The 27,196-nt window shown below is 43.3% G+C and overlaps 1 protein-coding gene across 5 annotated transcripts in view; it reads left to right on the forward strand.

Annotated features, from left to right (window-relative positions):
• The window catches only part of SLC25A21 (solute carrier family 25 member 21), a 584,350-nt gene that overhangs the window by 484,164 nt on the left and 72,990 nt on the right, over window positions 1-27,196 (forward strand). For all 5 annotated transcript variants that reach the window (XM_073554205.1, XM_073554202.1, XM_073554203.1 and 2 more), the window contains 4 exons: window positions 94-160; window positions 11,767-11,826; window positions 12,005-12,112; window positions 14,835-14,999. In XM_073554205.1, coding sequence (XP_073410306.1) covers window positions 94-160; window positions 11,767-11,826; window positions 12,005-12,112; window positions 14,835-14,999 — 400 coding nt within the window. The remainder of the gene's footprint in view (window positions 1-93; window positions 161-11,766; window positions 11,827-12,004; window positions 12,113-14,834; window positions 15,000-27,196) is intronic.

Below are 27,196 nucleotides of genomic sequence, written 5' to 3' on the forward strand. Positions count from 1 at the left end.
TTTGTGTTAAAAATATTATTAAGTATATTGTGTCGTGAAAAACCTAATCTGATGGCTGGCTCATGTGTAATATGGCTATTTACAATTTTATAGGTTATTCGGCTTCTATAAAGGAATACTTCCCCCAATCTTGGCCGAGACCCCGAAGCGAGCAGTTAAGGTAAGTCCCTCATCGTAACGTTATATGTGATGTCACTTCTCTGACTATGCGGTCAGTCCCATCAATCTTTTATTTGCCTTATGAAAATATTAGCCGCATGAGTTGTATAAACCAGCAGGCACGCCGCACACAGAACCTGAACCCTCCCGGTATGTTGAGAAAGGGTTAAATGTCTTACTCCAGCTCCTGTCAGCTAACTGGGGACTTGACCTCTGACCAGAAATCATCAGAGACGTTTGTTAAATGAAAAGGAAACTAGAAAATCGTCCCCTGTTCTGTAAAACAAATTCTCTATTTACATGTCATGCAAAGCCGCGCTTTACCTGCGCTATTTACATAACGTTGACATTACCATGGGAAGCAAATCAGAACTTTTGGCAGCGCTGCCGCTCATCACAGAAAGAACCGGAGGCTGCAACTCTTTGTCTGCAATAGAAGGGAAAAAAATTGCATTAACCCTATACTTTCTGAGACTGAAGGTTTAATAAAGCTGTATACTTTTTCTTTTCCAATTACTGTTTTCAATGGTGTATATAGAAAAACAGGTCACATTACAAAGTTAAAAATGAGCCCCTCATTTAGGGCTCTGGGTTTTACTGCCCTGGACAGAAGGTTAGGGTTTGTGAGTTCTGGTTCATGCCTTTCTCTTTAAACTTTCACTACTCCACACCCTTATGTGCAAACTGTGCAGTTCCTTAAAAGTTTTTTCTTATTTTGTAAAACTTTTGTCACACAACTGCAGTTTGTTATTAACAAAAAAAAAAGATTTTTTTTTGTTGTTGACCATGCATGAGTCCAACGGTTAATCTCCCAGTGTTTATGGTCTACAGTGGTGATATCACTTCGACAGCACAGCAGCCATTCAGTGAGCGCAGCGGCTCTGAGTGGCAAAGTTATTGGCTGCAGGGCAGTCGACATAACATTAATACTTCAGACAATAGCAGAAACTGGGAGCGGTGGCAGTAGACCCGGCGCAGGACCTAGGGAGGGTGGCAATAGACCCGGCGCAGGACCTAGGGAGGGTGATTTAATTTAATCATACTTTGTTTACTTTTTTGAACAGGACAAGGGCTTTCAAAAGTTGGAATACCCCTTGAAGAATCGAGAGTGGAACATAGGTTCTTGCCACCCAAAAGCAAAAACGATAGACTAACCAGGGCTTGTCTGCTTTTTTCCAAAAGCAAAATACAGATGTGGCAGCCGCCAATGTGATATTCAAAGTGAAAGACCGTGCTGTACCTTATCATAGAGCACGCAGGTGCAATGTGCTCGGCAACCACTAGTTGGTGGTGGGTACGCCTATACTACCTACAGTACATGGTTTGCATCTAGGGTACATAGGCCCTCGCTCAAAACTTTCATGTGAATATCAGGGCTGTCTAATCAGACAGGCAAGAGCAACAGATAGAATTTTTATAAAATGGATGTTACAAACATATAGCACAAGTGATTTGCAGCATTTTTCTGAACGTGCTCCTCCACTTGGTAAATGAAGCATTCGACAGTTCCATGTGAAATCAATGAACTGCCTGTGTCATAGACAGCAGGTCCTCCAGATATGCTCCTTGTAGCAACCCTCCACTTAGTTTAGTATATGAGTATACTGGATGGTGGACCCCCTAGGAATAACTACATAGGACAACACTTCTAAAGGTGTGTTCAAATCTGGGATATTTATGACACTCTGAGAGGAGGACCCACATCTATCTCAAACCTAGAGTCCAGTCACTCCTCTTCAGGAAAGGCATTAATTTCCATTGGAGCTTCCAAAAATTTTAAGTTTTCTTGCTCTGTAATATATTCCATGCAAGCTATGAAATTTGTTTGCTGTGTCCTTTCCTTTCTTGAAAGCAGGATTTCACACCCCAAACTATTTATATAAATATGTAGTAGCTCTTTCAAAGATGAGTCCAGCAATACCTTTACATGGCCAGAAATAATCCTTTGCATTGATTCGCAAATGCTGAAGAGCTACAGTGGGTACGGAAAGAATTCAGACCCCATTTATTTTTCACTCTTTGTTTCATTGCATCCATTTGGTAAATTCAAAAAAGTTCATTTTTTTCTCATTAATGTACACTCTGCACCCCATCTTGACTGAAAAAAACAGAAATGTAGATTTTTTTTGAAAAATTAATAAAAAAGAAAAACTGAAATATCACATGGTCATAAGTATGCAGACCCTTTGCTAAGACATTGAGATGGTTCTACTCCTTCATTGGAGTCAAGCTGTGTTTAATTAAACTGATAGGGCTTGATTTGTAAAGGCAAACACCTGTCTATATAAGACCTCACAGTGCATGTCAGACCAAATGAGAATCATGAGGTCAAAGGAACTGGCCAAGAAGCTCAGAGACAGAATTGTGGCAAGGCACAGATCTGGCCAATGTTACATAATTTCTGCAGTACTCAAGGTTCCTAAGAGCACAGTGGCCTCCTTCCTAGACTGGCATCCAGCCAAACTGAGCAATCGTGGGAGAAGAGCCTTGGTGAGAGAGGTAAAGAAGAACCCCAAGATCACTGTGGCTGAGCTCTACAGATGCAGTAGGGAGATGGGAGAAAGTTCCACAAAAACCCTATCACTGCAGCCCTCCACCAGTATGGCCTTTATGGCAGAGTGGCTCAACGGAAGCCTCTCCTCAGTGCAAGACATATGAAAGCCTGCATAGAGTTTGCTAAAAAACACATGAAGGACTCCCAGACTATGAGAAATAAGATTGTCTGGTCTGATGAGACAAAGAACTTTTTGGTGATAATTCTAAGCGGTATTTGTGGAGAAAACCAGGCACTGCTCATCACCTTCCCAATACAATCGCAACAGTGAAACATGGTGGTAGCAGCATCATGCTATGGGGGTGTTTTTCAGCTGCAGGGAAAGGACAACTGGTTGCAATTGAAGGAAACATGAATGCCGCCAAGTACAGAGATATCCTGGATGAAAACCTCTTCCAGAGTTCTCTGGACCTCAGACTTGGCCGAAGGTTCACCTTCCAACAAGACTATGACCCTAAGCACACAGCTAAAATAACAAAGGAGTGACTTCAGAACAACTCTGTGACCGTTCTTGACTGGCCCAGCCAGAGCCCTGACCTAAACTCAACTGAGCATCTCTGGAAAGACCTGAAAATTGTACATTAATGAGAACAAAAATGAACTTTTTTGAATTTACCAATTGGCTGCAATTAAACAAAGTGACAAATTTTAAAGTGGTCTGAATACTTTCCATACCCACTATATGGTAGATCTGAAGCCTCTGTAACTCCAACTCTATTCCCCGCCTAGTGCCATCTCCTTCTGCATGACTGACGAAGCCATTGCCTGATGTCACACAGCAAAGAGGCTGCCAGTCAAGCAGGAGGAGACGGCGCTGAGCAGGGAATAGAGCTTGAGTGACAGAGGCTTCAGGACTACCATAGCTCTTCAACCTCATTTGCACATTTATTCAAACACTTATTTCTCAGTTACAGAGGAACGGCCTGGCCAAGTAAAGGCATTGCTGGACTTGTCATTGAAAGAACTACATGCAGATATAAATAGATTAGGGGTTGAAATTCTACTGTTCCTGAGATAGATATGGGTGGATAAGTCCCCTTGGATGTAACAGCCACTTTAAGCAACAGTGGTTTTATTGAGTCAGTTCAGTGTTCCCGTCTTCATTTTTCACTCAGCGCTTTGTGCTGTAAAGCATGTTTGCTCTTCACAGCAGCTGTATTTACAAAGTGAGAAATGTGAGGTTATTTTTTTTTTCACCTGCATCAAAAATATCCTCTCTTAGTGCTCATACGTATGGGTGTTTTATGGCCGTTCTATGCCGAAACGTAAAACTGTTCCCGTATTAGAAATGTAACTCTTTACATATTTGATTTCTTAATTGTAAGCAATCTCAGGCTGTCATCATATTTTCAAAATAAAACCTGTAAATATGTTTTATTTTTTCCTTTCCTTTTTTTGTTTTCTAAATTCTTATTTAACCTGCATAAAAAATTCTCATTTCTTGCTAAAATTTTTACAAGATCTGCATTAAAAGGAACTTGACAGGTCTCCCATGCGCCCGAAATTGCTAGCATGTGCTTATTCGTATGTTAACATCCTGCCTAACAATCCCTTTGTACAATATAAGATAAGTGATTAAAGTGTGTGGCAGAAAAAAAAATGTTAAAATCCATTTCCAGTATAATAATTAGTTTTTGATTAGTAGAGGGGGTGTTGGAGGGGAGGGGCTTACTCTCGCCTTCATTGAAATATTGAAAGTTTCCCAAGACGTGCATAATCAATAGTCAATCCCAACGAGGATCTGTAACTTGATTACTGGGATAAACAGCCTGGGGAAACCAACGCCCCTTGACTAGTCTGAAACTAATTGGCATATTGGGAATGGATTTTTTAACATTCTTTTTTTGCCATACATTTGAATCGCCTATACTGTAAAAAAAGGCTGGTTAGGCAGGGTGTCAACATAAGAATAAACATATGCTGGCTGTTTGGGGGCGTGAGGGACAGGGACCTGTCAGGTTTGCTTTAAAAGGAATCTGACAACTGATACTTCTAAACACTTTCTCCACCTTTTCTAAAAAAAAAAGGGTGTAGTTTCACTGAAAAGGGTGTGGCTTACTGGAAAATTGCAGTTGACTAAGATGCAACAACAAGACAACCCATCGGTTTGGTGGGCATTTCTGGCACAAAGTAACTTACGTTGGTGTAAACTTGGTCTACACAATCTAATGATTACAGCCAGGTATGCTTGACTCTGAAATCCTTCAGCATTTCAGGGAAAAACATTCTTTAAGACACTGGGAACTCAACCACATGCGAGACTAGTCGACAGGTAGGACCCTGCTGGTTTCTCTCCTCCTGCTGCCAGTGAATGACAGGCCTCTCCCTTTACACGCACACAGAGAGAAACCTCACAGTCATTGGCAGTGGGCAGGGAGAAGCCATCGAGGCCTGTCCGACTAGTCTCCTGTGCGGAGAAATCGCAGCCAGTGTCTGACACATGCTGCCTGTAGATCGAACAACATATATCAGCTGTCAGGATCCCTTTTTTCTTTTTTTTTTTTACTTTAAATATTTTTATTGGGTTTTGACAACATTGATATGAAAACAGAACATTCCGATTATGTTCAGTATTAACAATAAAAAAGTTGACTGTTGATAACATTAAGTAATCGTTAGACATTAGAATGATTATATCCAGCTTGATGAGGTATTAATAAAAGGTCTTACATGAACCAAATAAATAATTGTGTGTTCTAGAGGAATGCAAAGAAGAAAGGAGGGCGTAAAGGGAAAGAATAGGAAAGAAAAGGAGGTGGGGGGCAAAAAAAAAACTTATTGAACCAGCACTTCAGAGGAGACCACATCTACCTTGACATTCTATGTTAAGTATACTTTTCTGACAACAAGATTGCCAGGTCATTCCCTTCCCTGAATAATATTCAACATGTCCATTGGTGATGAAAAGCTTTGATGCAAATGTTATCATGTGTAATCATGTTGTCACAATGCATTTTGGGATTTGTGGCAGCTCTGGTTCCACTCACATTAAAACTTTTTTCCTTTCAGGGCAGCGGGGGGTTAAATGCAGGTTTTCCCCACTGGCAAGCTTGTGTTACTGCAGTGCTGCTGGGTCAGCTGATGTTGCTGGTGACCACTCCAACATCCTTTTAAAAGGTCACCTGATGCATCAGCTGACTGTTGGTGATACAGTTCCTCTTTGGAGACCAACCTTTGGTGTCAGTCATGTCTGGTGTTCAGAGTCCTGTTGCTGAGCTATCTGTGGTGTGGAGTTAAGTAGCGGTGTGCATAAACTAAGTGTTGTATTTTTGTTACCTTGTCCCTTTGGTGTCTGTCACTTCCTCCTGTGTGTTTTATCTGCAGAGGTGAGGCTAGAGCTCCTTGCCGGCCAGTGCACTAGCCAGCGCAGATCTAGTTGACAATTAGGGATGAGGTATCCTGACGTCAACAGGGGGAAGGCCCTGCATAGGGTGTTAGATGAGAACAGGGACAGGCTCCGGGTGGTGGTCAGGAGGCGACTGTCCCTGATTCCCTATTGTCAGAGCCTTCCTCTCCATTATTCCATTGGCGTTGTGTTGTTGTGCCGTTTGGTGACCGACTAACCGTTTGGGTCTTGTCACACTGGTCAGTCACTCCGTGACATTATCACCAACCGTACATATTTTTTTCTGGTGAGCCATGGCTCAGATGCAGGCCTTTGTACAACTGCTCCAGAACCTCACTGATGAGCTCAAGGTGCTGCGTGGTGAGGAGGTGCTGCCGCAGTTGATGGGGTTCTGGGCATCGGCTCAGAGGCATGCTCAACCAGAACCAACGATATCTTTCCCTGACCGGTTTTCTGGAGAGACAGATACATTTTTGGTATTTAAAGAAGCCTGCAAGTTATACTCCAGGCTCCACCCTCGATCATCAGGGAGTGAGGAACAACGGGTGGGAATCATTGTATCCTTTCTTCTTTTTTTTTTTTTAAACGGTTTTTATTAAATTTAACAACAAAGGAAAAGGTATAAACAGTTACAGTATGTTCATGACATTGAACAGTAATCCCGCCCTTTCCCTTATCCCTCCCCTCCCTTTCCTGCGAGTGTCATCATTTGAAGAAATTCCTTAAATTGGTGCATAGCTTTGTAGCAAGTACCAATTGGTGCCTTCGAATTGCTTCTTAAGTCTATTCTTAGACTCTGTATCTAAAGAAGGAATAAGGAATGACCATCTAGTGAAGAACTTCTCTGTTAACGTTTCTTTGTTGGTCAAAGTTTCCAACCAGTCCATTTTAAATAGAAAATGAATTTTTGTTAATATCAATGATTTCGACGGAACATTTGAGTTTAACCATTGATGTAATATACTTTTTCTTACCGCTGAGGCCCAAATCACTAACTTGACCTTAATGTGCCTAGGTAATGCTCTTATTGTATCCCTTCTTAACTGTGATCCCCAATCCTGGGCCTTCTCCCTGCCAACCGATTCACCATCTCTACGGTCGGTGGATGAGTTTTTCGCAGCTCTGGCGCTGGTGTATGGAGATCCTGATGACGTCTCCCCGACTCCATAAAGTCAAGCAGGGGGGCCGGCCGGCTTAGGAGTACTGCTCAGAGTTCAGGAGGTGGGCCACTGACACACAGTAGAATGACCCTTCCCTTCGGAGCCATTTTATTCAGGGTCTGTCCCCAAGGTTGCAGGATACTCTTGTGCAGTACACTGCCGCCAGGTCATTGGGAGGCCACCGTGTCCCTTGCCATCCGAGTGGATAGACGCTTGAGGGAGTGGCATGAACTAAATGTACCCCCTGTAATCCTTGCTGGGGAGGAGGACACACCTGAGCAGGCGGATGACCCCATTCAGGTGGGAAGAGTTAATTACCAAACGGGGTTGCCTGCGGTTCGCTGTGGTGTGGGGGCATGTTTTTTCTGTGGGCAGACTGGTCATTTTATCGGTATATGCCCAGCTCATGCCAAAGCATCTACACCATCTAAAAAGCTGCATTCCCCTGGTCATGAGGTGGGAGGCGACCAGGGTGTGTATATTTCCTCCATTTTTCCCCTCAGTTTACCTTATCTGCTGAAATGGTGGTTGGCGGGGTAACTGAGAATATAACGATGCTGGTGGACAGTGGAGCGGGAGTTAATTTGGTGGATGCCCACTTTGTCCAGACCCATGGTCTGAGGAGTAGGACACTAGCGAGACCACTAAGCATCCAGGCCATTGACTCCGTCCCACTCAGCCAGGGGAGGGTGACCCAAGTCGTGGATTATATACACCCTCGTATAGGGGCTCGTCATGAGGAGTCCCTGTTGTGCTATGTCTTGGGGGAATGCCAACACCCATCATTTTAGGCCTCCTTTGGTTGGAAAAACACAAACCGGTGATAGATTGACGAGTCAGGGAAGTGGTCAGCTGGGATCAGTCATGTGAGGGCTGCTGCCCGGGAGCTACTATCTCTGCCATCCTTCTACAACCTATCCCTTCTTCTCTGGTGGGGGCAGCAGAGGTTCTGTCAGGGAGTAGGGGCAGGACTCACCATATGTTAACCCTGAGTGTCTGAGTCCTCTTAGGAGGAGGGGTCAGGGGAGGGTGGTGGTTCCCTCTATGCATAGAAGGGGTGTGAGTGTGGTGACACAGGGGACGCCTTTGTTGTCGGTACCTCAAAGAGTTCACTATCTGTTGGCAAATGTATGCGTTGCAATAAACGTTCAGGTTTGGACCTGTGTGTGAATTAGTATGAGTGTGTGTCCACCAAAAACATCCAGTGGAAGTGTGCTACTGGGGCCTGGAGTTCCAGGGTGATCGGGCCGTATCGGGTGTCAGCCATTCTCGGCCCGGGGACTTTCCAGCTGGAGTTACCCCCAGTAATGCAGGTACACAACTCATTCCCCAGGTCGGTGCTTTGGAGATTTGTGGCACCTCCAGAGCCTACGTTGTTGTCAATTCTATCAGGCTGCGTTTGTCATAAACCTGAGGGTCAGGTGACTGCCGAGGTGAACTCTGGTGGATTGAGGCATCCTCACTGTAAGTTATTGACTGGTGAGGTCCAGTGTTGAGGGTCCAGATACCCCTCATTGAAAGGGGGGTACTGTCACAATTCATTTTGGGATTTTTGGAAGCTCTGGTTCCACTCACATTAAAACTTTTTTCCTTTCAGGGCAGCGGGTGATAAATGCCGTTTTTCCCCGTTGGCAAGCTAGTGTTACTGCAGTGCTTCTGGGTCAGCTGATGTTGCTGGTGGTGACCAACTCCCACATCCTTTAAAAGGTCACCTGATGATCAGCTGACTGTTGGTGATACAGTTCATCTTTGGAGACCAACCTTTGCAGAAGCAGCTCTTTGGTGTCAGTCAAGTCTGGTGTTTGGAGTACTGTTGCTGTGCTATCTGTGGTGTGGAATTAACCACTGGTGTGCACAAACTAAGTGTTGTATTTTTGTTACCTTGTCCCTTCGGTGTCTGTCACTTCCCCCTGTGTGTTTTATCTGCAGAGGTGAGGCTAGAGCTCCTTGCCGGCCAGTGCACTAGCCAGGGTAGATCTAGGTGACAAATCGTGACGAGGTATCCTGACGTCAGCAGGGGGAAGGACCTGCATAGGGTGTTAGGTGAGAACAGGGAAAGGCTCAGGGTGGAGCTCAGGAGGTGACCGTCCCTGATTCCCTTTCCCCTATTCCATCGGCGTTGTGGTGTTGTGCCGTTTGGTGACCGACCAACCGTTGGGTCGTGTCACACAGGTTAGTCACTCCGTGACATTTGTTTTCCATCTTCATAATATTGTTAGCCTCTTCCATTCATTCACCCAAAGTGGGAGTTTTTGTGGATTTCCAATAACTTGTAATAATTGACTTGACAGTTGTTAAAAAGTGCCTAAGGATATGTCAGGATCCCTGGAATGTTCACGTTATCCAAGCATTCCATGGGTTATTGAACCCAACTTTTAGAATATTATTCCATTGCCCAGACCTTGATATGTATGTATCAATCTAACGTTCCCAAATGTGGAAAACCCCTATGGTGGAAAAATACCAGGTCTTGCCATAGTAGTGTCAGTTCTTAGGATTTGTAGCTATTGATCACTGAACACTGACTTTATGAAGTTTAATGCCTATCATTATCTGTATGAGACTGATTTAGTGATGAGCAGAATTGTTATCTGAGCATGCTCAGATGCTAACCTAGTGACTTCGGCGTGCTCGAAAAATATGTCGAGTGCTGATGCCTACATGTTTCATGGCTGTTCGACAGCCGCAACACGTGCAGGGATTGCCTAACAAACAGGGAATCCTAGCATGTGTTGCAGCCGTCGAACAGCCGCGAGACGTGCAAACGTGAGGACGCAAATGTATTTTTCGAACATGCTGAAGTCACTCGGTTAGCACCCAAGCATGCACTGTTAACACCTTATCCGAGCACGTTCTCTCATCACTAGTCTGATTACAATGAAGCAACACTTTAGTCAGAGGCCCCCTTTTCCTTCCAACGCCGGTTTAGGCCAAGGTTGACCTCTACATTGCTTCTTTTAGAAGAAATCTCAGTACTGTATGGGGTTTAAGTGCACAATGTTTACATACTGACATCTCGAATATTCTCATGTATGAATATCTCAGCACTAGCATGCCCACGTGACCGCACATCACTCATCACACATAATTATAGCAAAGCAAAACAACCTTTAGCAGCAAACTCAAACATGGAGCCAGCTTTACATTTCCTGAGTGCTTGCTCTTTTTCTCTGTAGTAAAAGAAATATGCCCTCTGTATTTGGTTAGCAGGAAATTTATTAGTGAAATTAATAAGCTGTAATTATTTGCATTTCATGATTAATAGCTTTCCCTGTGCTGATTTATTTCACTGCAACTCTGTATAAGGGTCAGGGCTATGCCCTTGTCAGGGCTAAAGATATCCACTATCCCTGACAAGGACAAAGTAAAAAATCTGACTGCCTGCAGCTGCCTCTAGGGGGAGCTTGCTGTACATCGATTTATAGCTTCTTTTTGCCTTAAAAGGGTTATCTCATGAAAAACACGTTTATTTTATCCATAGAATAGATGATTAATCTCTTGGGCCCCAACTGCTTGGACCCCTCATATCACCTGGCCCAAGCCCGATTTGCAGGAGATTGGATAGAACTGTACAAACAGAGTAGAGACAGCGCTTCACAGGTTGGTGGATTTTACATCTCCTTTATTCTGCCTTCTGTGGCTACGTTTCGATCACACAAGATCTTTTTCAAGCTGATCGAAACGTTGCCAAAGAAGGCAGAATAAAGGAGATGTAAAATCCACCAACCTGTGAAGCGCTGTCTCTACTCTGTTTGTGATGTCTGAACGTATTCCAAGAGGGACTCCTTGGACCTGACGTGCGCTCGTATTGTGGGTAAAGTTAACCCTATGATGCTATGAGGTGCAGTGGACTTATTTTTCTTTTTGCTTGGATAGAACTGTAGTCATATTAGTGCCCTGTATATGCTCCATCCATATGCCCTGGGTTCAAATCCCACCAAGGACAACATCTGCAAGGAGTCTGTATGCCATCCCTGTATTTGCGTGGGTTTCCTCCAGGTTCTCTGGTTTCCTGCCACATTCCAAAGACTTCTAGGGATTCTAGATTGTGAGCCCCATTGGGGACAGTGACAAAAATGTTTGTAAAGCGCTGTGGAATTAATGGCGCTATGTAAGTGAGTAAAATAAATAAATAGTCCAGCACTGTATTCTCCAATCACAGTCAGTGCCAGTGAGCATACGTTTCTACTTCTCTAATCAAAATCCTTCAGGATGGGGGCTCTGGTTGTCTATTTTAGTGATCTGTAAGGGTCCCAGCTTTGGGTTCCTCAGCAATCATGAGTGTGTTTTAGGGGGAGTAATAACCCACTAAAGTTAGTAGTCCACTCTGAATTATCTTTTTGGTTAGAAAGGTTATAATAATGTCTGTAAAGCGCGTGGAATTAGTGGCACTATATAAATGAGTAAAATAATCGTGGACGATCAATTGTAATCTCTGGAGAAAGCTAGCATCCCTACAGGGCAAATAAGGCATTACATGTTCTTTATTGAAATCAATGGGCGAGGATTTCACAATGGATTGACCGCTGATTTTTACTTCCTTTCAGTTCTTTACCTTTGAACAATACAAAAAGCTGCTGGCTCCATTGTCTTTGCCTCCTGCATGGGTGAGTCCTGCTATCTTATAGCCTAATACTCCTGTGTGTAATGGTACATTCTGTAAAAGGTCATGTGATGACATCACCATTGTATAAATATGGTCTATATTGCTGATATAATCATAGTAAAATTCTTAACGCTTATGCTTCCTCTATATTACATTGGCTCATGTTGCCTTCTCTGCAGGTTTTTGCAGTTGCTGGACTTGGATCTGGATTAACAGAAGCCGTTGTAGTAAACCCTTTTGAAGTTATAAAAGTTAGTCTACAAGCTAACCGCAATGCGTATGCCCAGGTAAGAGCCTGAAAGTTTAAAACTGAAATGCTGTTCTTGATGTGTCGAGTTTAGTTTGTATGACTGATTTGTAAAAAAGAAAAAATTAAAAACCCAAAGTTAACGAGGTTGTCCAGAATTTTTTTTTCATGTAGTTATTAACAGAGGCATCTACCTGCCTGTTCTACAGGGCGCAGCTCAGAGCGATTCAGCTTCTCCACATCAACAGACCAGCTCTTCTTCCAGGCTGCTCTGTCGACAGGGCGTGACTGCCGATGTCATGCTGATTGATAGACCGCTCCCCACTGCCTAATTGTGGGAAGGGGGCTATCATTCAGCATTGTGTCAGCAGTCACGCCCTATCAACAGAGCATGAGTGAAAGAGAAGCCACTGCTCTGTCGACGTGATGCCACTGAATCACCAACAGGAGCAGTCTGTGACCGGCAGAGATAGTCGCTGAGCACAGCAGGTAGGTAGACAGCAATTACTTGCCTGTAGGATCTTAGGCCCATAATAAAAAATAAATATTCCTGGATAACCGCTTTAAGGAATATGGACAACTTCGAGTGCATTTTTTTGCTTAAAGGGAACAAGTCAGTAAGCTCAAATGGCAAGTATTTGGCTTGCAAGTCTTTGACATGTATATCCATTAACACCTTTATACCTTCTATCAGTTGCTGCATTTCTCAGAGATTAGTATTTTAATCCCTATGCAAATGAGGAGTTAAGTGCTCTGGGCGTGACATAGCTCTTCCAGAGCGTCTGCCTCCCCAGGTTGTTTTCCTGCCCAGCACCATCTTCTTTAGCTTGATTAATATCCCACTGTCTGATTTTTTTTTTGCCTGGCGCCTGACTTAGGCAGTGCGCCTCACATAAGTCCGCCACATATTGCTCAATATGACTACTATATTATTGTACGTGGTGATAAATTAGCACTGTATAAGTGTGAATAATCAACCTTGAGCAGCTGCAATGTGTTTGAGATCTCCTTCCGATATGGAAGGAGATATTACCACTTATTATTGTTGTGACTTAAAGGAGTTTCTCAGTAGAATGAAATTGATAGCCCATTCTTGAGATAGTTCATCAATACCTGATTTGTGGGGGTCCAAATGCAGGCACCCCTACCAATCAGCTGATTTCATCTCTGGCAGCGGATGGATGTAAACAGTATGGTGCAACACAGCTCCACACACTGTTTAGTGGCCATTGCTGGGTACTTCAGGTCAACAACTGTTCAAATAAGTGGTAATCTGCAATCTGGCAGTGGCCTTTAAGCCCTTTATGGTGCTGTGGTGTTCTACTGTCACATACTGTTTGCATCTGCAGCTGCTAACAACTGATCATTGTGGGTGTCATACCCCCACCATTTATCATTTCTCCACAGGATGCGGTGAAAAATGTCTGATCACTTGGGGTCTCACCTATGGGGCCACCAATGATCATGATAACGTCATGAGTATAGTGGTAGTCTTGACACTGCTCCACTCACAGGGAACATGGGACCTCCACTCTAGTGGTCGCCCTGTGGATATGTGATAAATGGTATTCATGGGCCAACCTCTTTCAGCCTGTTGCCACTCTGACTAGATGTCATTTGCAATACCTAGGGGACACGGGAATGGACAGTTGACAATTGGAGATGTGACCTTTGAAATGAGAAAGTCTTATCCCCTATTTTGTATTGTTTTTACTTTTCAACTCTAAATTTATCTTCATCTTTCCCTCTTGAGTGACAGTCCTGATTGTGGTGTCCTACATTCCTTTATCAGTCAGTCTGTGAGATATTCAGTCTTCTTCTGTCCTTCACATGTCAGGGAGGAAAAGGCTTTATGTCCTGTATAACAAAATCAACAAAGCAAGGGCTGCTCGTGTGTGTTCCACCTATGTGGGGGTTAGGATTGACCATAAACCTCATGATTCTTTGGAAATCCATCTGATATTTCTCATTAAGGTTTCAAAGTCTTGAGTACATGGCTTATGCCATGAATCAAGCAACCAGTGTATATTATGTGTATGCTTGGTTGTCTTCTCAGCTCCATGTAATTGAATAGGTCTGAGCTGTAGCAAATGGAAAAATGTCTATGTTTATGAAGGAAAGCATCCATATTTTTCTAATCTCATACTACCCCTTAAATTCTCTGAAATTGCATCATGTTTTTATAATGTAACAGGTTCACCTTCAGTTTCATCACAGAATTTTAGACCTTTTTAGGTAGCAGTCAAATATGGTCATTTAATGTGCTTAAAAGAGTTATTCCCATCTTTAGACGTTTTCACCTATTTGACCACTGGGACTGCCACTGATTAGGATTTCAGAGTCCCTTTCTCAGGCGAAAGGGGCTCTGAAATGACCCTTCTGAATGGAGCTGTGGTGTGAAGCCACCGCTCCATTTATTCTCTATGGGACTACTAGAAAAAGTTGAGGTTTGTACTGGCATTCCCATAGAGAATGAATGAACCAGTGATGCGCATGTTGGGCCACCGCTCCATTCATATAAGACATTTCAGAGTCTCCTTCTCGAGATCGGTGGGAGTCCGGCTGTCAGACCCCCACCAGTCAGCAAGTCATGAACTATCCCGTGGATAGGTGATAACTTCTAAAATTGGGAATAACCCTTTATTGCCAATATGACACTTCTTGTCCATGTTGCTTTTCGTAATCCTGTTGTATCAACACATGTAAGACCTTTTACATCATTTTCTTATAGTATAACCCTCCCCTCCCGTATTATCTTCCAGCAACCATCCACCTATGCACAAGCTCGTCACGTGATTCAAACAGAAGGGTTAGGGTTGAGAGGTCTAAACAAAGGACTATCTGCCACTTTAAGTCGCCACGGAGTCTTCAATATGGTTTATTTTGGATTCTATTTTAACGTGAAGAACGCTTTTCCAATTAATAAGGTACCATAGAAAGATTGTTTTACTTAATACAGTTTATTAATGAAATAACTTTACTATTGGATTATGCATGAATCCTCACTACCTGGGTCAATCAATGCAAAGCTGAAATATCCCTTTCAAGAAGACGAGGTCCATTGGGACACTTGATGTGGGCACGTGACCACATTGACGTCTCCAATAGATAGGAATGGTCCTTGAGTGTTCCATAGCTAGAAAGGGTTGCATCGTTTTAGGTGTTATGAGCATGCCCTCCATGTCTCTCATCTCTTTTATTGTGTAACCCTTAGTTCTTTGTACTATTATATGTTTCTATAACAAGATAATAATCTGCTTATAACTCATCTTTGCCAATTTTAATTTTATTTTTTTTCTTTTCTTCTGAATTTTTAACTGGAGGTTTTTGCCTTTAGGGATCAATTTTGCCTTGACTTGAGAATTGTTTCTTCCTTTCCCTCATGAAAACACAACAGTTATGTATTGTATGTGTCCCATCATTTTCAAGTTATTCTTAACGTGACCCCCTCGTGTTATTATTCACTGCTGGTAGCATTCCACTGATCGTCTGGAAGAGATGGCAGATAACACACTGACAAATAACTCAGATGGCTATTACAATGAAATGTGAAAATTACAGGCAGAAAGTCATGAATGGAAATGTGACTATGGGTCAGGGTGCACCCCTGCTATAGGTGTTAGGATCATCAGGATTTGACCTGGAGCATTAGCAAAATACTACGAGGCTTAAAAGGGGTTTTCCAATTATGGAGAAAAAAAAAACACTATCCCACAGCTGAAGGTTAAAAAAAACTGTTCTTTACTTCTCCTTCCTGGGTCCAGCTCTGTGTCTCCGCCACTGGTTCTGGTGTAGTTATGTAGTTATTGTCTGCAGCCAATGAATGAGCTTGGTGGCTCTGCAATAGTAGATGGCATGAGCCGTTGTACAATTTGATTGGCTGCAGCACTGTCCACATGACATCGGCGTTGCAGATAACAGAAACTAGGAGCAACGGTGGACACTCGGCGCAGTACCCGGGGAGAGTTTGTATGGCACATTGATTTTTTTTATTTTTATTTTTACAAACTGCACAGTTTTGGAAAATCTATTTAAATGCAAGAAAGAACTAAAAAAAAGACTGAAAGACAAACTTCAGGAAACACTGTTATACCTAGTTCTGAACCTGATGCATAGCATATAACTCATGAACACAAAAAAAGCCATGCACCTTCAGGCCTGGTGTCAGGCACAATGCAGTCTATCCCTTTGTTCTGGACATTTCACCTCTCCTGTTGCTTTTGTAATTAATTTATTTTTTTTTAATACAAATTCTGGATCATCTTTCCTTACAACTCAATGTTGTACTGTTCCCATGTTACATCTTTTGGAAATGTTTGAATAAATTGTTAGCACTCCCCTTGTCAGTGTCAGAGATGTTCCTTTTTCAGATATATTTTTAGACAAGTCTGACTCAAGAATCACACCTATTAATGTGAGTATAAAATAGATCTTTGTTTATCAGACCCTATGTAGATATCTCATACTTGGGGAAAAAAAAATTGTCATCAGTCAGATTGTTATCTTTCAGGGACCCCTTTAATGGCAATGCAGTTGCCTTAAAGGGGTTGCCCCTAACAGATGTGTTGTGGACATGATTCTTTGGAACTTAGTAATACATAAAGTATTACAAGTTCTCCCCCTACACTTTTTAGTACCACCTTCCTCGCAGACTTCACAGAGCTCCTGTCCATGTGATCAGACCTGTCCATCAAACTTCTCTGATAGAAGAACTTTGCACATGGGAAAACTGTTTTTTAATTTTTCAATTGGAACCTTAGCTAGATAAAAAAAAGATAGTGGAAAACCCCTTTAAACTGTTACACAACTAAACGGGTATTCCGGACTCCAATCACTTTTCCTGGGTCCAATGCCCTCTGTTGTGCTCCACATCTGGTTTTGCAAGTTGCCCTGAGTGGATCTATGATGTCACCTCACCTGTGTCTTGGGATTGAGACTCTTGTGTTCCTTGTTTGATTTGCTCCATTATCTGTACTACTGTGTTTCAATTCACATCCATCCCTGCTGGGTTCCTTTTCATCTGTCTGTCAGCTCATTAATTTCCAGATAGTCCTAGTACCCATGATTCCTCTTGTCCTCTGGAAACTGCCTCAATGCCTGAGGCATGTGGGCCCAACTGGACCAGAGTCTTAGCAGATCCACCTCACCTAGTGAATCCTTACATAAACTAGCCATAAACTTTCAATAGTTCGTCTAGCTGCAAACTCTTTATTCCTACCTCCCCTTTCACATGCATGCTCTATTCATCGGAGTGTGTATATGTTCTCAATTATTAAATAGAAATAAGCTGCTGGCAGCCACAATATGCCAAAAACGTATATTCCCTGAGAATAGAACAATCAGGCATTGACATGCAGCATGACTGATCCTTTGCCTGACAACATGTTGGGGGAGAATTTGCATACTCAAATATCATTTGTATAGTTTACTTGCCTATATAATGCCACAGCGCTTTACATACATTATCATTGCTGTCCCCATTGGGGCTTACAATCCAGATTCCCTATTAGTATAATGTCTTTGGAGTGTGGGAGGAAACCGGAGAACCCCGAGGAAACCCACGCAAACATGCGGAGAACATGCAAACTCCTTGCAGATGTTGTCCTAGGCGGGATTTAAACCCAGGACCCCAGCGTTGCAAAGCAACAGTGCTAGCCAACTAAGATTATTGATCGGTCCTCTGGACTGTGGACTGTAGATGGGAGGGTATAGATGGCTGATCTTCATTTATTTAGTCTTCATTGCAACTTGAGACAAAACGTTGTCAAATAAATGGAGACAATTAAGGCAGGAATTGCTGGATTGTATTGTGTAGTTGCCATATTAATACTGCTTGTTCCTTAGCTCATCCCATATATAACATTTAGGACAATGGGTGATAATACATTATTGCCAGGTCCCCCCTCCCCTTCTGTCATTGCATGCCCATTTAGGCTGCTTTACTGTAAAGGTAAATTGACTTGTAAGTAGAGTTGGTACAAATCAGTTCAGAGGACCTGGTCCATTGGCCACGTCAGTAATCTGAGGCCACTGAACATGAGCCCGGAGAACCACCTCTTATTGCCTGACATCTGTGACTCTTTTGATTAGCAAGCCTGGCACAATTTCATATGTGTATGGCTCCACAACAATAATGCCAAACCAGGATGGCTAATCAAAAGAAGAGCTGTGCATGTTAGGTGGTAGGAGGCGGTTCTCAAATCTCCTTTTCTATGTTGACAGATTGGCAGGACCAGCAACCAGATCTGTAATCGATTTGCATCAAATTGTGATCCCCAAAGACACGGGCATAGATGGAAATAGATTATCTGGTGAAGGGCGGCAGGATAAACCAGTGCCTTGTCAATGGTGGATAGTTTGCCTCCTATATGGCATATTCTACATATCATGGGTGTTACATGCATCAGATTGATATGAATACTTGCATTTTGCTTTTATGAAGTAGAGAAGTCAGATACGGAAGTAAATTCACTGTTTGCAGCTGAATCACAGAAAGAACATATAATCCCAGGGACAATATTTTCCTTGTCGAGTTAACAAGGACTAGTCACTCTGCATTGTTGATGTGTCAATTTTCTGTTGGCCTGTTGAATCTTCTTGGTTCTCTGTGGCATGGACAATGATGAAACATGGCAGTATGTAGCCGTGACTTATTAATAGGGAGGATTACACATAAATTCGGCACAAAGAGTCAGATTTCCTGCCATTCTACTACTTGTGTATCTTCACAAGGAGGATTTGACCTTAGTATGCAAATATGTGAAATATGCAGTATTTGGCATATCCTGGGTCTTCATGTGGGTTGTTTGTGTTGGGGTTAGCTGGTTCCTACATATTAAGTGTCAGAGTAAGGTCCTATTGACATCAGGGTTTTATTTTTGGTTAGCCTTTTCCGGGAAAATTACAGATGTATACTGTACATTGAATGGAAGCTGTAAAGGATGGCATATGGTGGAAAAGAATCCAAAAAAACTTGACTCCATGGGATGAAATGGTGTAGTCTACTACTTTTTTCCATACTACTTTTTTTTTTTCCTGCGGACTGATGTATAGAATCTGACATGAACAAATGCAAAGAGTCCTAACAGGTAGGATGTTGTATTCTGGGCAGCATTGGTACTTGTTATCAATGAATCTTCGGCATGGGATAGGGGTTATTACTTCAAATAGGATATAACGTAAGTGTGGGAATTATCAAAATATTCTAAAAGGATATTCCACTTTAAACAAACAAATCAGGAACGGACTCAGAAAACATAAATTAAATAAGGTTTAGTGATGAGCGAACTTGATGGGATAAGGTGTTATCCAAACATGCTCGGGTGCTAACCGAGTGACTTTGGTATGCTCGAAAAACATGTTCGAGTCACCGCAGCTGCATGTTTTCATGGCTGTTCGATAGCCGCAACACATGCTGATTGCCTGCCTGTTAGGAAATTCCCGCATTTGTTCGGTTGTCTAACAACTACGAGACGTGCAGCTTCGAGGATTCGAACATATTATTCGAGCACGCCAAAGACAGTCTGTTAGCATCCGAGCATGTGCGGATAACACCTTATCCAAGCACGTTCGTTCATCATTAATATGGTCCTCTTAATACCTCATAGAGCATCCCACCAGTTATCGTAAGCAATGAGAATGGTTAGCTTAGTCTCTTATAAGACAGTGGGAATCTTGTTTTAAAGTGACACTGGACCCCTACATCTAATGGGTCCTTATGCCGCTGTATAGGTTGCATATATGACCACCCCTGGAAAAATGGAATGACTAGAAACATCCATCATTAACATTTCTGGCAGGAGTGAAATTGGGTTTATTTTGTTCCCACCCCCATTTCTACAGAAGGCGTACATGTCCACTTTTAATGTTAGTGTAATCTTTGTTGTTGTCTTCAAGCACACAGGACACATAATCACTAAGGTCTAATAGGTGATTTGTAAGTCAATAGTAGCAAGTGACCCAAATTCAGGTGCCAGGTGAAATTGTCTTCTATAAGACCTTTTAGCCATATCGTAAAGGGTATGTTATCGTCTAAGTGTCTTAACACACTGGACAGGCCCTCTGATGGTTAAGTTCTGTACTCTTGTTGGCTGCATGTGTAAAAAAGGAAAGTGACACTTAGGCTTTATTCACATTTACATTGGAGGGTCCATCAAGAGCTTTAAAAAAAATGTGAACGTGGAAAAAAAATTATATGCCTATATTAACCATTATTTTACTGTTAAAAGAGGGCCTGCCACATTCTGGAAAAACCTCATGAAGTAAAAGGAAATCAAAATATAAAACCTTTCTAAAATTTAAAAAATATATATATCCTATCTCATTTATGGCCCTTTGAAAAAACTTCAATTTTTTTTTTTTTTTTTTTAAGTTGGGACTTCCTGCTCTTTCACTATCTTGATAGCTATGTGACATTTCCTGCTTCTGAACTGGGAGATACCACTGTGTAGGCGGAGCAGGGCCGGACTGGGACTAAAATTTAGCCCTGGCATTTGAAATTACACAGGGCCACTAGTCACATGGTGGCTATGTAATATCTTTGTACACTTGTAGGTTACAAGAAGTGAGAGGAGATTAACACGACTATATAACATGTAGTCACAGCTGTGCCTAGTATTTCAGCTCAGTCCTATTTATTGCTTTTAGGTACAGTACTCCTCCCAAAGCTCTGTCCCCTTTTGTACGCATGGTGACAGAATTCCTGGCAGAACTGCTATCTGTTGGGCAACCAGAACCCCTGGTCATAGCCGCCCCTATCATACCTCCCAACTTTTGAAGAAGGGAAAGAGGGAGAAAGACTGCGGCGCATGCAGCATGCCGCTGCAAGTTTTAGGCCACGCCCCGGCCACATCCATTTCGCAACTAATCACACCCATGTTCACGCCCAACCACACCCATTTAGCACTGCTGAACACACTGACTGGTACTGAGGGCACAGTGGCTGGCATTATGGGCACATTTGCTGGTACTGGGGGCAAACTGACTGGCACTAAGGAAGAGAGAAAACAGAGAGAAAAAAGAAAACAGAGAGAGAAAGAAAGGAGAGCGAGAGAGAAAGAAAGAACAGAGAGAGAAAGAAAGAAGTAAAGAAAAGAAAGAACAGAGAGAAAGAAAGAGAGGAAAGAAAAAGAAAGAAAGAGGGGAAAGAAAGAACAGAGAGAGAAAGAAAATGAGGGAAAGACAGAACAGAGAATGAGAAAGAAAGAAAGATTCTATAGCAGCCCGGCTCCCATTGTAGTGCCCACCTGAGCATCCCGATGCAGGACATATCATGATCCGCTCACATGGCCGGCATCCCCGATTCCAAGGCGATCCTGCTGTCTGCGCTGTCGGAGGAGGACATGGTGATGGATCTGAAGCATTCCTAGTACCGTCACAATTTCCTCATGAAATTATCTAATTTCCGGTCAGCTTCCAGCACATCACTTCCGGTGGAACGTCATGTGTAAGTTTTAAAATGCTCCTCGGGGCTCCCCCGTGTACTCCTGTGTCCGTGGGAAAAGCCCGCTTTGTATGCTTCGTACACACTTGGCTCCGCTCCGTACATCCCGTACACATATGGCTCCACTCCGTACACACACGGCTCCTCTCGGTACACCTCGTACATGCGCGGCTCCGCTCCATACACTTCGTACACACGGCTCCGCTCCGTACACCTCGTACACACACGGCTCCTCTCCATGCACCTCGTACACATGGCTCCGCTCCGTACACCTCGCACACACGGCTCCGTTCCGTACACCTCGTACACGCGGCTCCGTTCCGTACACCTCATACACATCCGGCTCCACTCTGTACACCTCGTACACACACAACTCCGCTCCGTACACCTCGTACATGCGGCTCCGCTCCGTACACCTCATACACACACTGCTCCTCTCCGTACACCTCGTACACATCCGGCTCTGCTCCGTACACCTCGTACACACACGGCTCCGCTCCGTACACCTTGTACACACACGGCTCCGTTCCGTTCACCTCATACACACACGGCTCTGCTCCGTACACCTCGTACACGCAGCTCCGCTCCGTACACCTCATACACACATGGCTCCTCTCCGTACACCTCGTACACATCCGGCTCCTCTCCGTACACCTCGTACACATCCGGCTCCTCTCCGTACACCTCGTACACATCCGGCTCTGCTCCGTACACCTTGTACACACACGGCTCTGCTCCGTACACCTCGTACATGTGCGGCACCGCTCCGTACACCTCATACACGGGACTCCGCTCCGTACACCTCGTACACGCGGCTCCGTTCCGTACACCTCATACACACGCGGCTCTGCTCCGTACACCTCGTACACATCCGGCTCCGCTTCGTACACCTCGTACACACACAGCTTTGCTACATCTACCCTGTAAACCTCTCCTGACCCCACACATACTTCCCTCATCCAGCACCATGACAACCAGCACAGCAGAGTCCTGCAGACACCAAGAGGCAGGGCTGTGCACACAGGACCTGTGATGAGGTCGCAGGAGGGGCAGAGTCAGGGGTCTGGACAAAGACTCCTGATCATGTGATCCCTGACTACTCCCCTCCTGTGACCTCATCACAGGTCCTGTGTACAGAGAAGAGAGCAGGCAAGCGACGCTGTGAGTGGCTGCGGGGGGGGCCTCATGCTAGGGCGAGGATGGGGTGCGTTGGGTGGGAGGGAGGGCTTATCTCCCTGCAGTGAGGGATAGAAAAATCCCAGGAGGGTTGGAAACTATAACCGCTGTGCCCGCAGAGAGGGCCGGCGGCAGGAACAACAGCCAGGCCAGTGGCCGCATCAGCTGGCAAGCGGCCAGATGAGCGGGCGCTGCCGCTCGCGGCCCACATGACAGTGGCCCAGCGGGAAAATGCCCGGTTGGGCATATTACCCATCCGGGCCTGAGGGGGAGAATGGAAATGTGTTACATGTAAACACAGGGGAGACCTTGACTGCTGTCCTCCTTAATGCTAGATGTACTATGTTTTTATAGAAAGAGATATAACTTGGATTTCCATGTATTATGGAGCAGCAAGAGGTCGCTAGAAACAGCAATGGAGATAAATCCTGTTAGCCTTCTTAGTTTGATATGGATAACTTGATGTTTGATTTTCATAGTTTGATGTGGGGTAGTGTGTAGAGCCTGACTCAGATTAAACCTTTTATAAGTAGCTCTGCCCTCCACTTTCATACTGACCTTTAAAAGCAGTGATGTCCTCTTCAGGCAGATTAACCCTTTAGTAGAAACAGTTTTTGAGTTTTAGCTTCTCTTTGGGGTGCATTAGTTAACTAATTCACCATGACTCCCCGTAATACTGAGGGAAATCATCTGATTTACTTATGACGTATATTTGTCTACCTTCCTGATAAGAGAACTAGTGTGATGCAAGACCTTCCTATCAAAGGATTTTAAATTGGATAATTAAAGGGAATCGGTCACCCCTTTTTTCGACTATGAGCTGCCAGCACCGACATCAGGGGCTTATCTACAGCATTCTGTAATGCTGTAGATAAGCCCCCCGATGTAACCTGAAAGAGGAGTTATATTATACTCACCGGGGGGCGGTCCGGTATTGGTCCGATGGGTGTTGCGGTCTGGCGCCTCCCATCTTCCAACGGAGACGTCCTCTTCTTTCCTGCCTGTCGTGGCTCCGGTGCAGGTGCACTGCTCTGCCCTGTTGAGGGCAGAGCAGAATACTGCAGTGCGCAGGCGCCGGACCTCTCCCGGCACCTGCGCACTGCAGGACTCTGCTCAGAGCAGTGAGCCTGCCCCGGAACCACGACAGGCAGCAAAGAAGAGGACGTTACCGTTAGAAGATGGGAGGCTCCGGACCGGACGGCGACACCCATCGGACCGGACTGGACCCCTGGGTGAGTATAATCTAACTCTTTTTTCTTATCTTACAGGTTACATTGGGGGCTTATCTACAGCATTACAGAATGCTGTAGATAAGCCACTGATGTTGGTGCCGGCAGCTCATAGTTGAAAAAAGGGGTGACCTTTAGACAGTTCCCACACTTCTATATGTTCTTTCATTGAGAACAAATAGAATAAATATATTGATCCGAGACCCTCCTCAATCTCTGACCAAATCTATGTCAAATATAAAATGTAGGTCAGTTCCTTAACCTATATTTTCCTAGATAAAGCAAACTGCGCTTTAACAGCGATGATACAATAGCCCCTGTATCTGGTCATCCCTCTTGTAGCAAACTGTTTGTAAATTACTTGCACACAGTCCTAATCATAAGACTTGAATTCTCCAATGAGAAGTATATAGATGTTAACTTACTAAAGATCTGTGGGGATCTGCACCAGTTGTCTGTATGGGGCACTTGTATCCTCTTTAGAATGGAGCTGCAATGCACATGCTGAACCCTGTTCCATCTATTACCTCAAAGGAAGAAAACTATATTGTAAGCACGTTAGCTTACGAAGGGTGAAAAAGTGGAAAATACTTTACTGTTACAGTGAAGGAAATAAATATTTGATCCCTTGCTGATTTTGTAAGTTTGCCCGTTGACAAAGACATGAACAGTCTATAATTTTAAGGGTAGGTTAATTTTAACATTGAGAGATAGAATATCAAAAATAAAATCCAGAAAATCACATTGTATAAATTATATAAATTTATTTGCATTTTGAAGTGAGAAATAAGTATTTGATCCCCTACCAACCATTAAGAGTTCTGGCTAAAAGCCAAACCAGAATCTCAATTTGCAGGCACTGTGTTTCGGGGTATTGCCCCTCATCATTGTAAAGTGTGAGATCTGATTTGGCTGTGTGAGAGGCAGTACCCTGAAACACAGTGTCTGCAAATTAAGATTCTGGTTTGGCTTTATCCTAAGTCATGTGACAAGTCTCATTAAGGGTCAACATTGACTTTTAGGATTGCTACTTCCAATAGGTGGCACTAGAGTTCTAGTCCTCTTCCTCTCTGAAGGACAATTTGCATATTTCCCAGAGGAGCATTGCAGTTTTAAGTCTTCTCATCTCGGCTTGCTTAGCATGTCAATCTCCGCAAGGAGAAATGATACTTCTTGGATATGGATGAAATAAGTAAATTACAGTATTTCTTTGCTTGGGTCAAGGCTAAAACCAATGAGTTGCTCATACACCTTAAATCTATGGCGATCTGCAGCATTTAACTCACAAATAGTACCAATGATCCCCTTCATCATACTCCAAATTAATGCATACTTCATCCTAGACCCCTCTGAAATAAATTCAAAGTGCTGCACAATCACCTCTCTGTAGGCCATACAGAAACTACTGTATTGATCAGACTCTGTCAGTGGCAGAATAAATATTTACAGGTTGTGATTTACAGATGATATCTACTCGAATTACAGTTGTTCTTTCTTTTTTTCTCCATCTGGACCAGACCTCAATGGCAACTTCTTTCAGCCATGACTTGTTTCTTCAGAATTTCCTACACTGTGTCTTCTGCTGCTCACTTTTGCAGAAGGTCACCATGCTGCGCTACTGAATACACATGCTCATCAATGGACACAATAATACAGTGGGTACGGAAAGTATTCAGACCCCTTTAAATTTTTCACCTTTTGTTTCATTGTAGCCATTTGGTAAATTAAAAAAGTTGATTTTTTTTCTCTCTAATGTACACTCTGCACCCCATCTTGACAGAAAAAAACAGAAATGCAGACATTTTTGCAAATTTATTAAAAAAGAAAAGCTGAAATATCACATGGTCATAAGTATTCAGACCCTTTGCTCAGACACTCATATTTAAGTCACATGCTGTCCATTTCCTCATGATCCTCCATGAGATGGTTCTACTCCTTCATTGGAGTCCAGCTGTGTTGAACTAAACTGATAGGACTTGATTTGTAAAGGCACACACCTGTCTATATAAGACCTCACAGTGCATGTCTTACCTCATGATTCTCATATGGTTTAAGGATCTGGCCAAGGAGCTCAGAGACAGAATTGTGGCAAGTTACACATCTGGTCAAGGTTACAAAAGAATTTCTGCAGTACGCAAGGTTCCTAAGAGCACAGTGTCCTCCATGAAGGACTCCCAGACTATGAGAAATAAGATTCTCTGGTCTGATGAGACATAGAACTTTTTGGTGATAATTCTAAGCGGTATGTGTGGAGAAAACCTGGCACTGCTCATCATCTGCCCAATACCATCCCAACTGTGAAACATAGTGGTGGCAGCATCATGCTATGGGGGTGTTTTCAGCTGCAGGGAAAGGACGACTGGTTGCAATTGAAGGAAACATGAATGCGGCCAAGTACAGGGATATCCTGGATGAAAACCTCTTCCATAGTGCTCTGGACCTCAGACTTGGCTGAAGGTTCACCTTCCAACAAGAGAATGACCCTAAGCACACAGCTAAAATAACAAAGGAGTGGCTTCAGAACAACTCTGTGACCATTCTTGACTGGCCATGCCAGAGCCCTGGCCTAAACCCAATTGAGCATCTCTGGAGAGACCTGAAAATGGCTGTCCACCAATGTTCACCATCCAACCTGACGGAACTGGAGAGGATCTGCAAGGAAGAATGGCAAAGGATCCCCAAATCCAGATGTGAAAAACTTGTTGCATCATTCCCAAGATGACTCATGGCTGTACAAGCTCCAAGCTCAAAAGGGTGCTTCTACTCAATACTGAGCAAAGGGTCACAATACTTATGACCATGTGATATTTCAGTTTTTCTTTTTTAATAAATTTGCAAAAATTTCTACATTTCTGTCTTTTTCAGTCAAGATGGGGTGCAGAGTGTACATTAATGAGAAAGAAAAAACTTTTTGGAATTTACCAAATGGCTGCAATAAAACAAAGAGTGAAAAATTTAAAGGGGTCTGAATACTTTCCGTACCTACTGTATATTTTTGTGCACTCTCTCGATATTAAATGTATAAATGAAGCAAGATGATATTCATTTGACACAAATACAATATATAGCAGACAGCGACACTATAGGAAGCCATGCGCTGCTTTGATGAGCTGGCCAAAGGGATCTAATACTGATTATAATGAACTCATCCACCTCACCCTTGACACTTGGGTCATGATCACTAGCCCAGATTTCCCTCATTATACTCTGCCAATAAATAGGTTAAACTAGATGTCTCTCTTTTTTAATTTGCTATGTCGCTCATTTTACTTCCCAA

The sequence above is a fragment of the Dendrobates tinctorius genome, unplaced genomic scaffold (assembly GCF_039654945.1).
Source record: "Dendrobates tinctorius isolate UK_male_01 unplaced genomic scaffold, ASM3965494v1 ptg000208l, whole genome shotgun sequence".
NCBI lineage: Eukaryota > Metazoa > Chordata > Amphibia > Anura > Dendrobatidae > Dendrobates > Dendrobates tinctorius.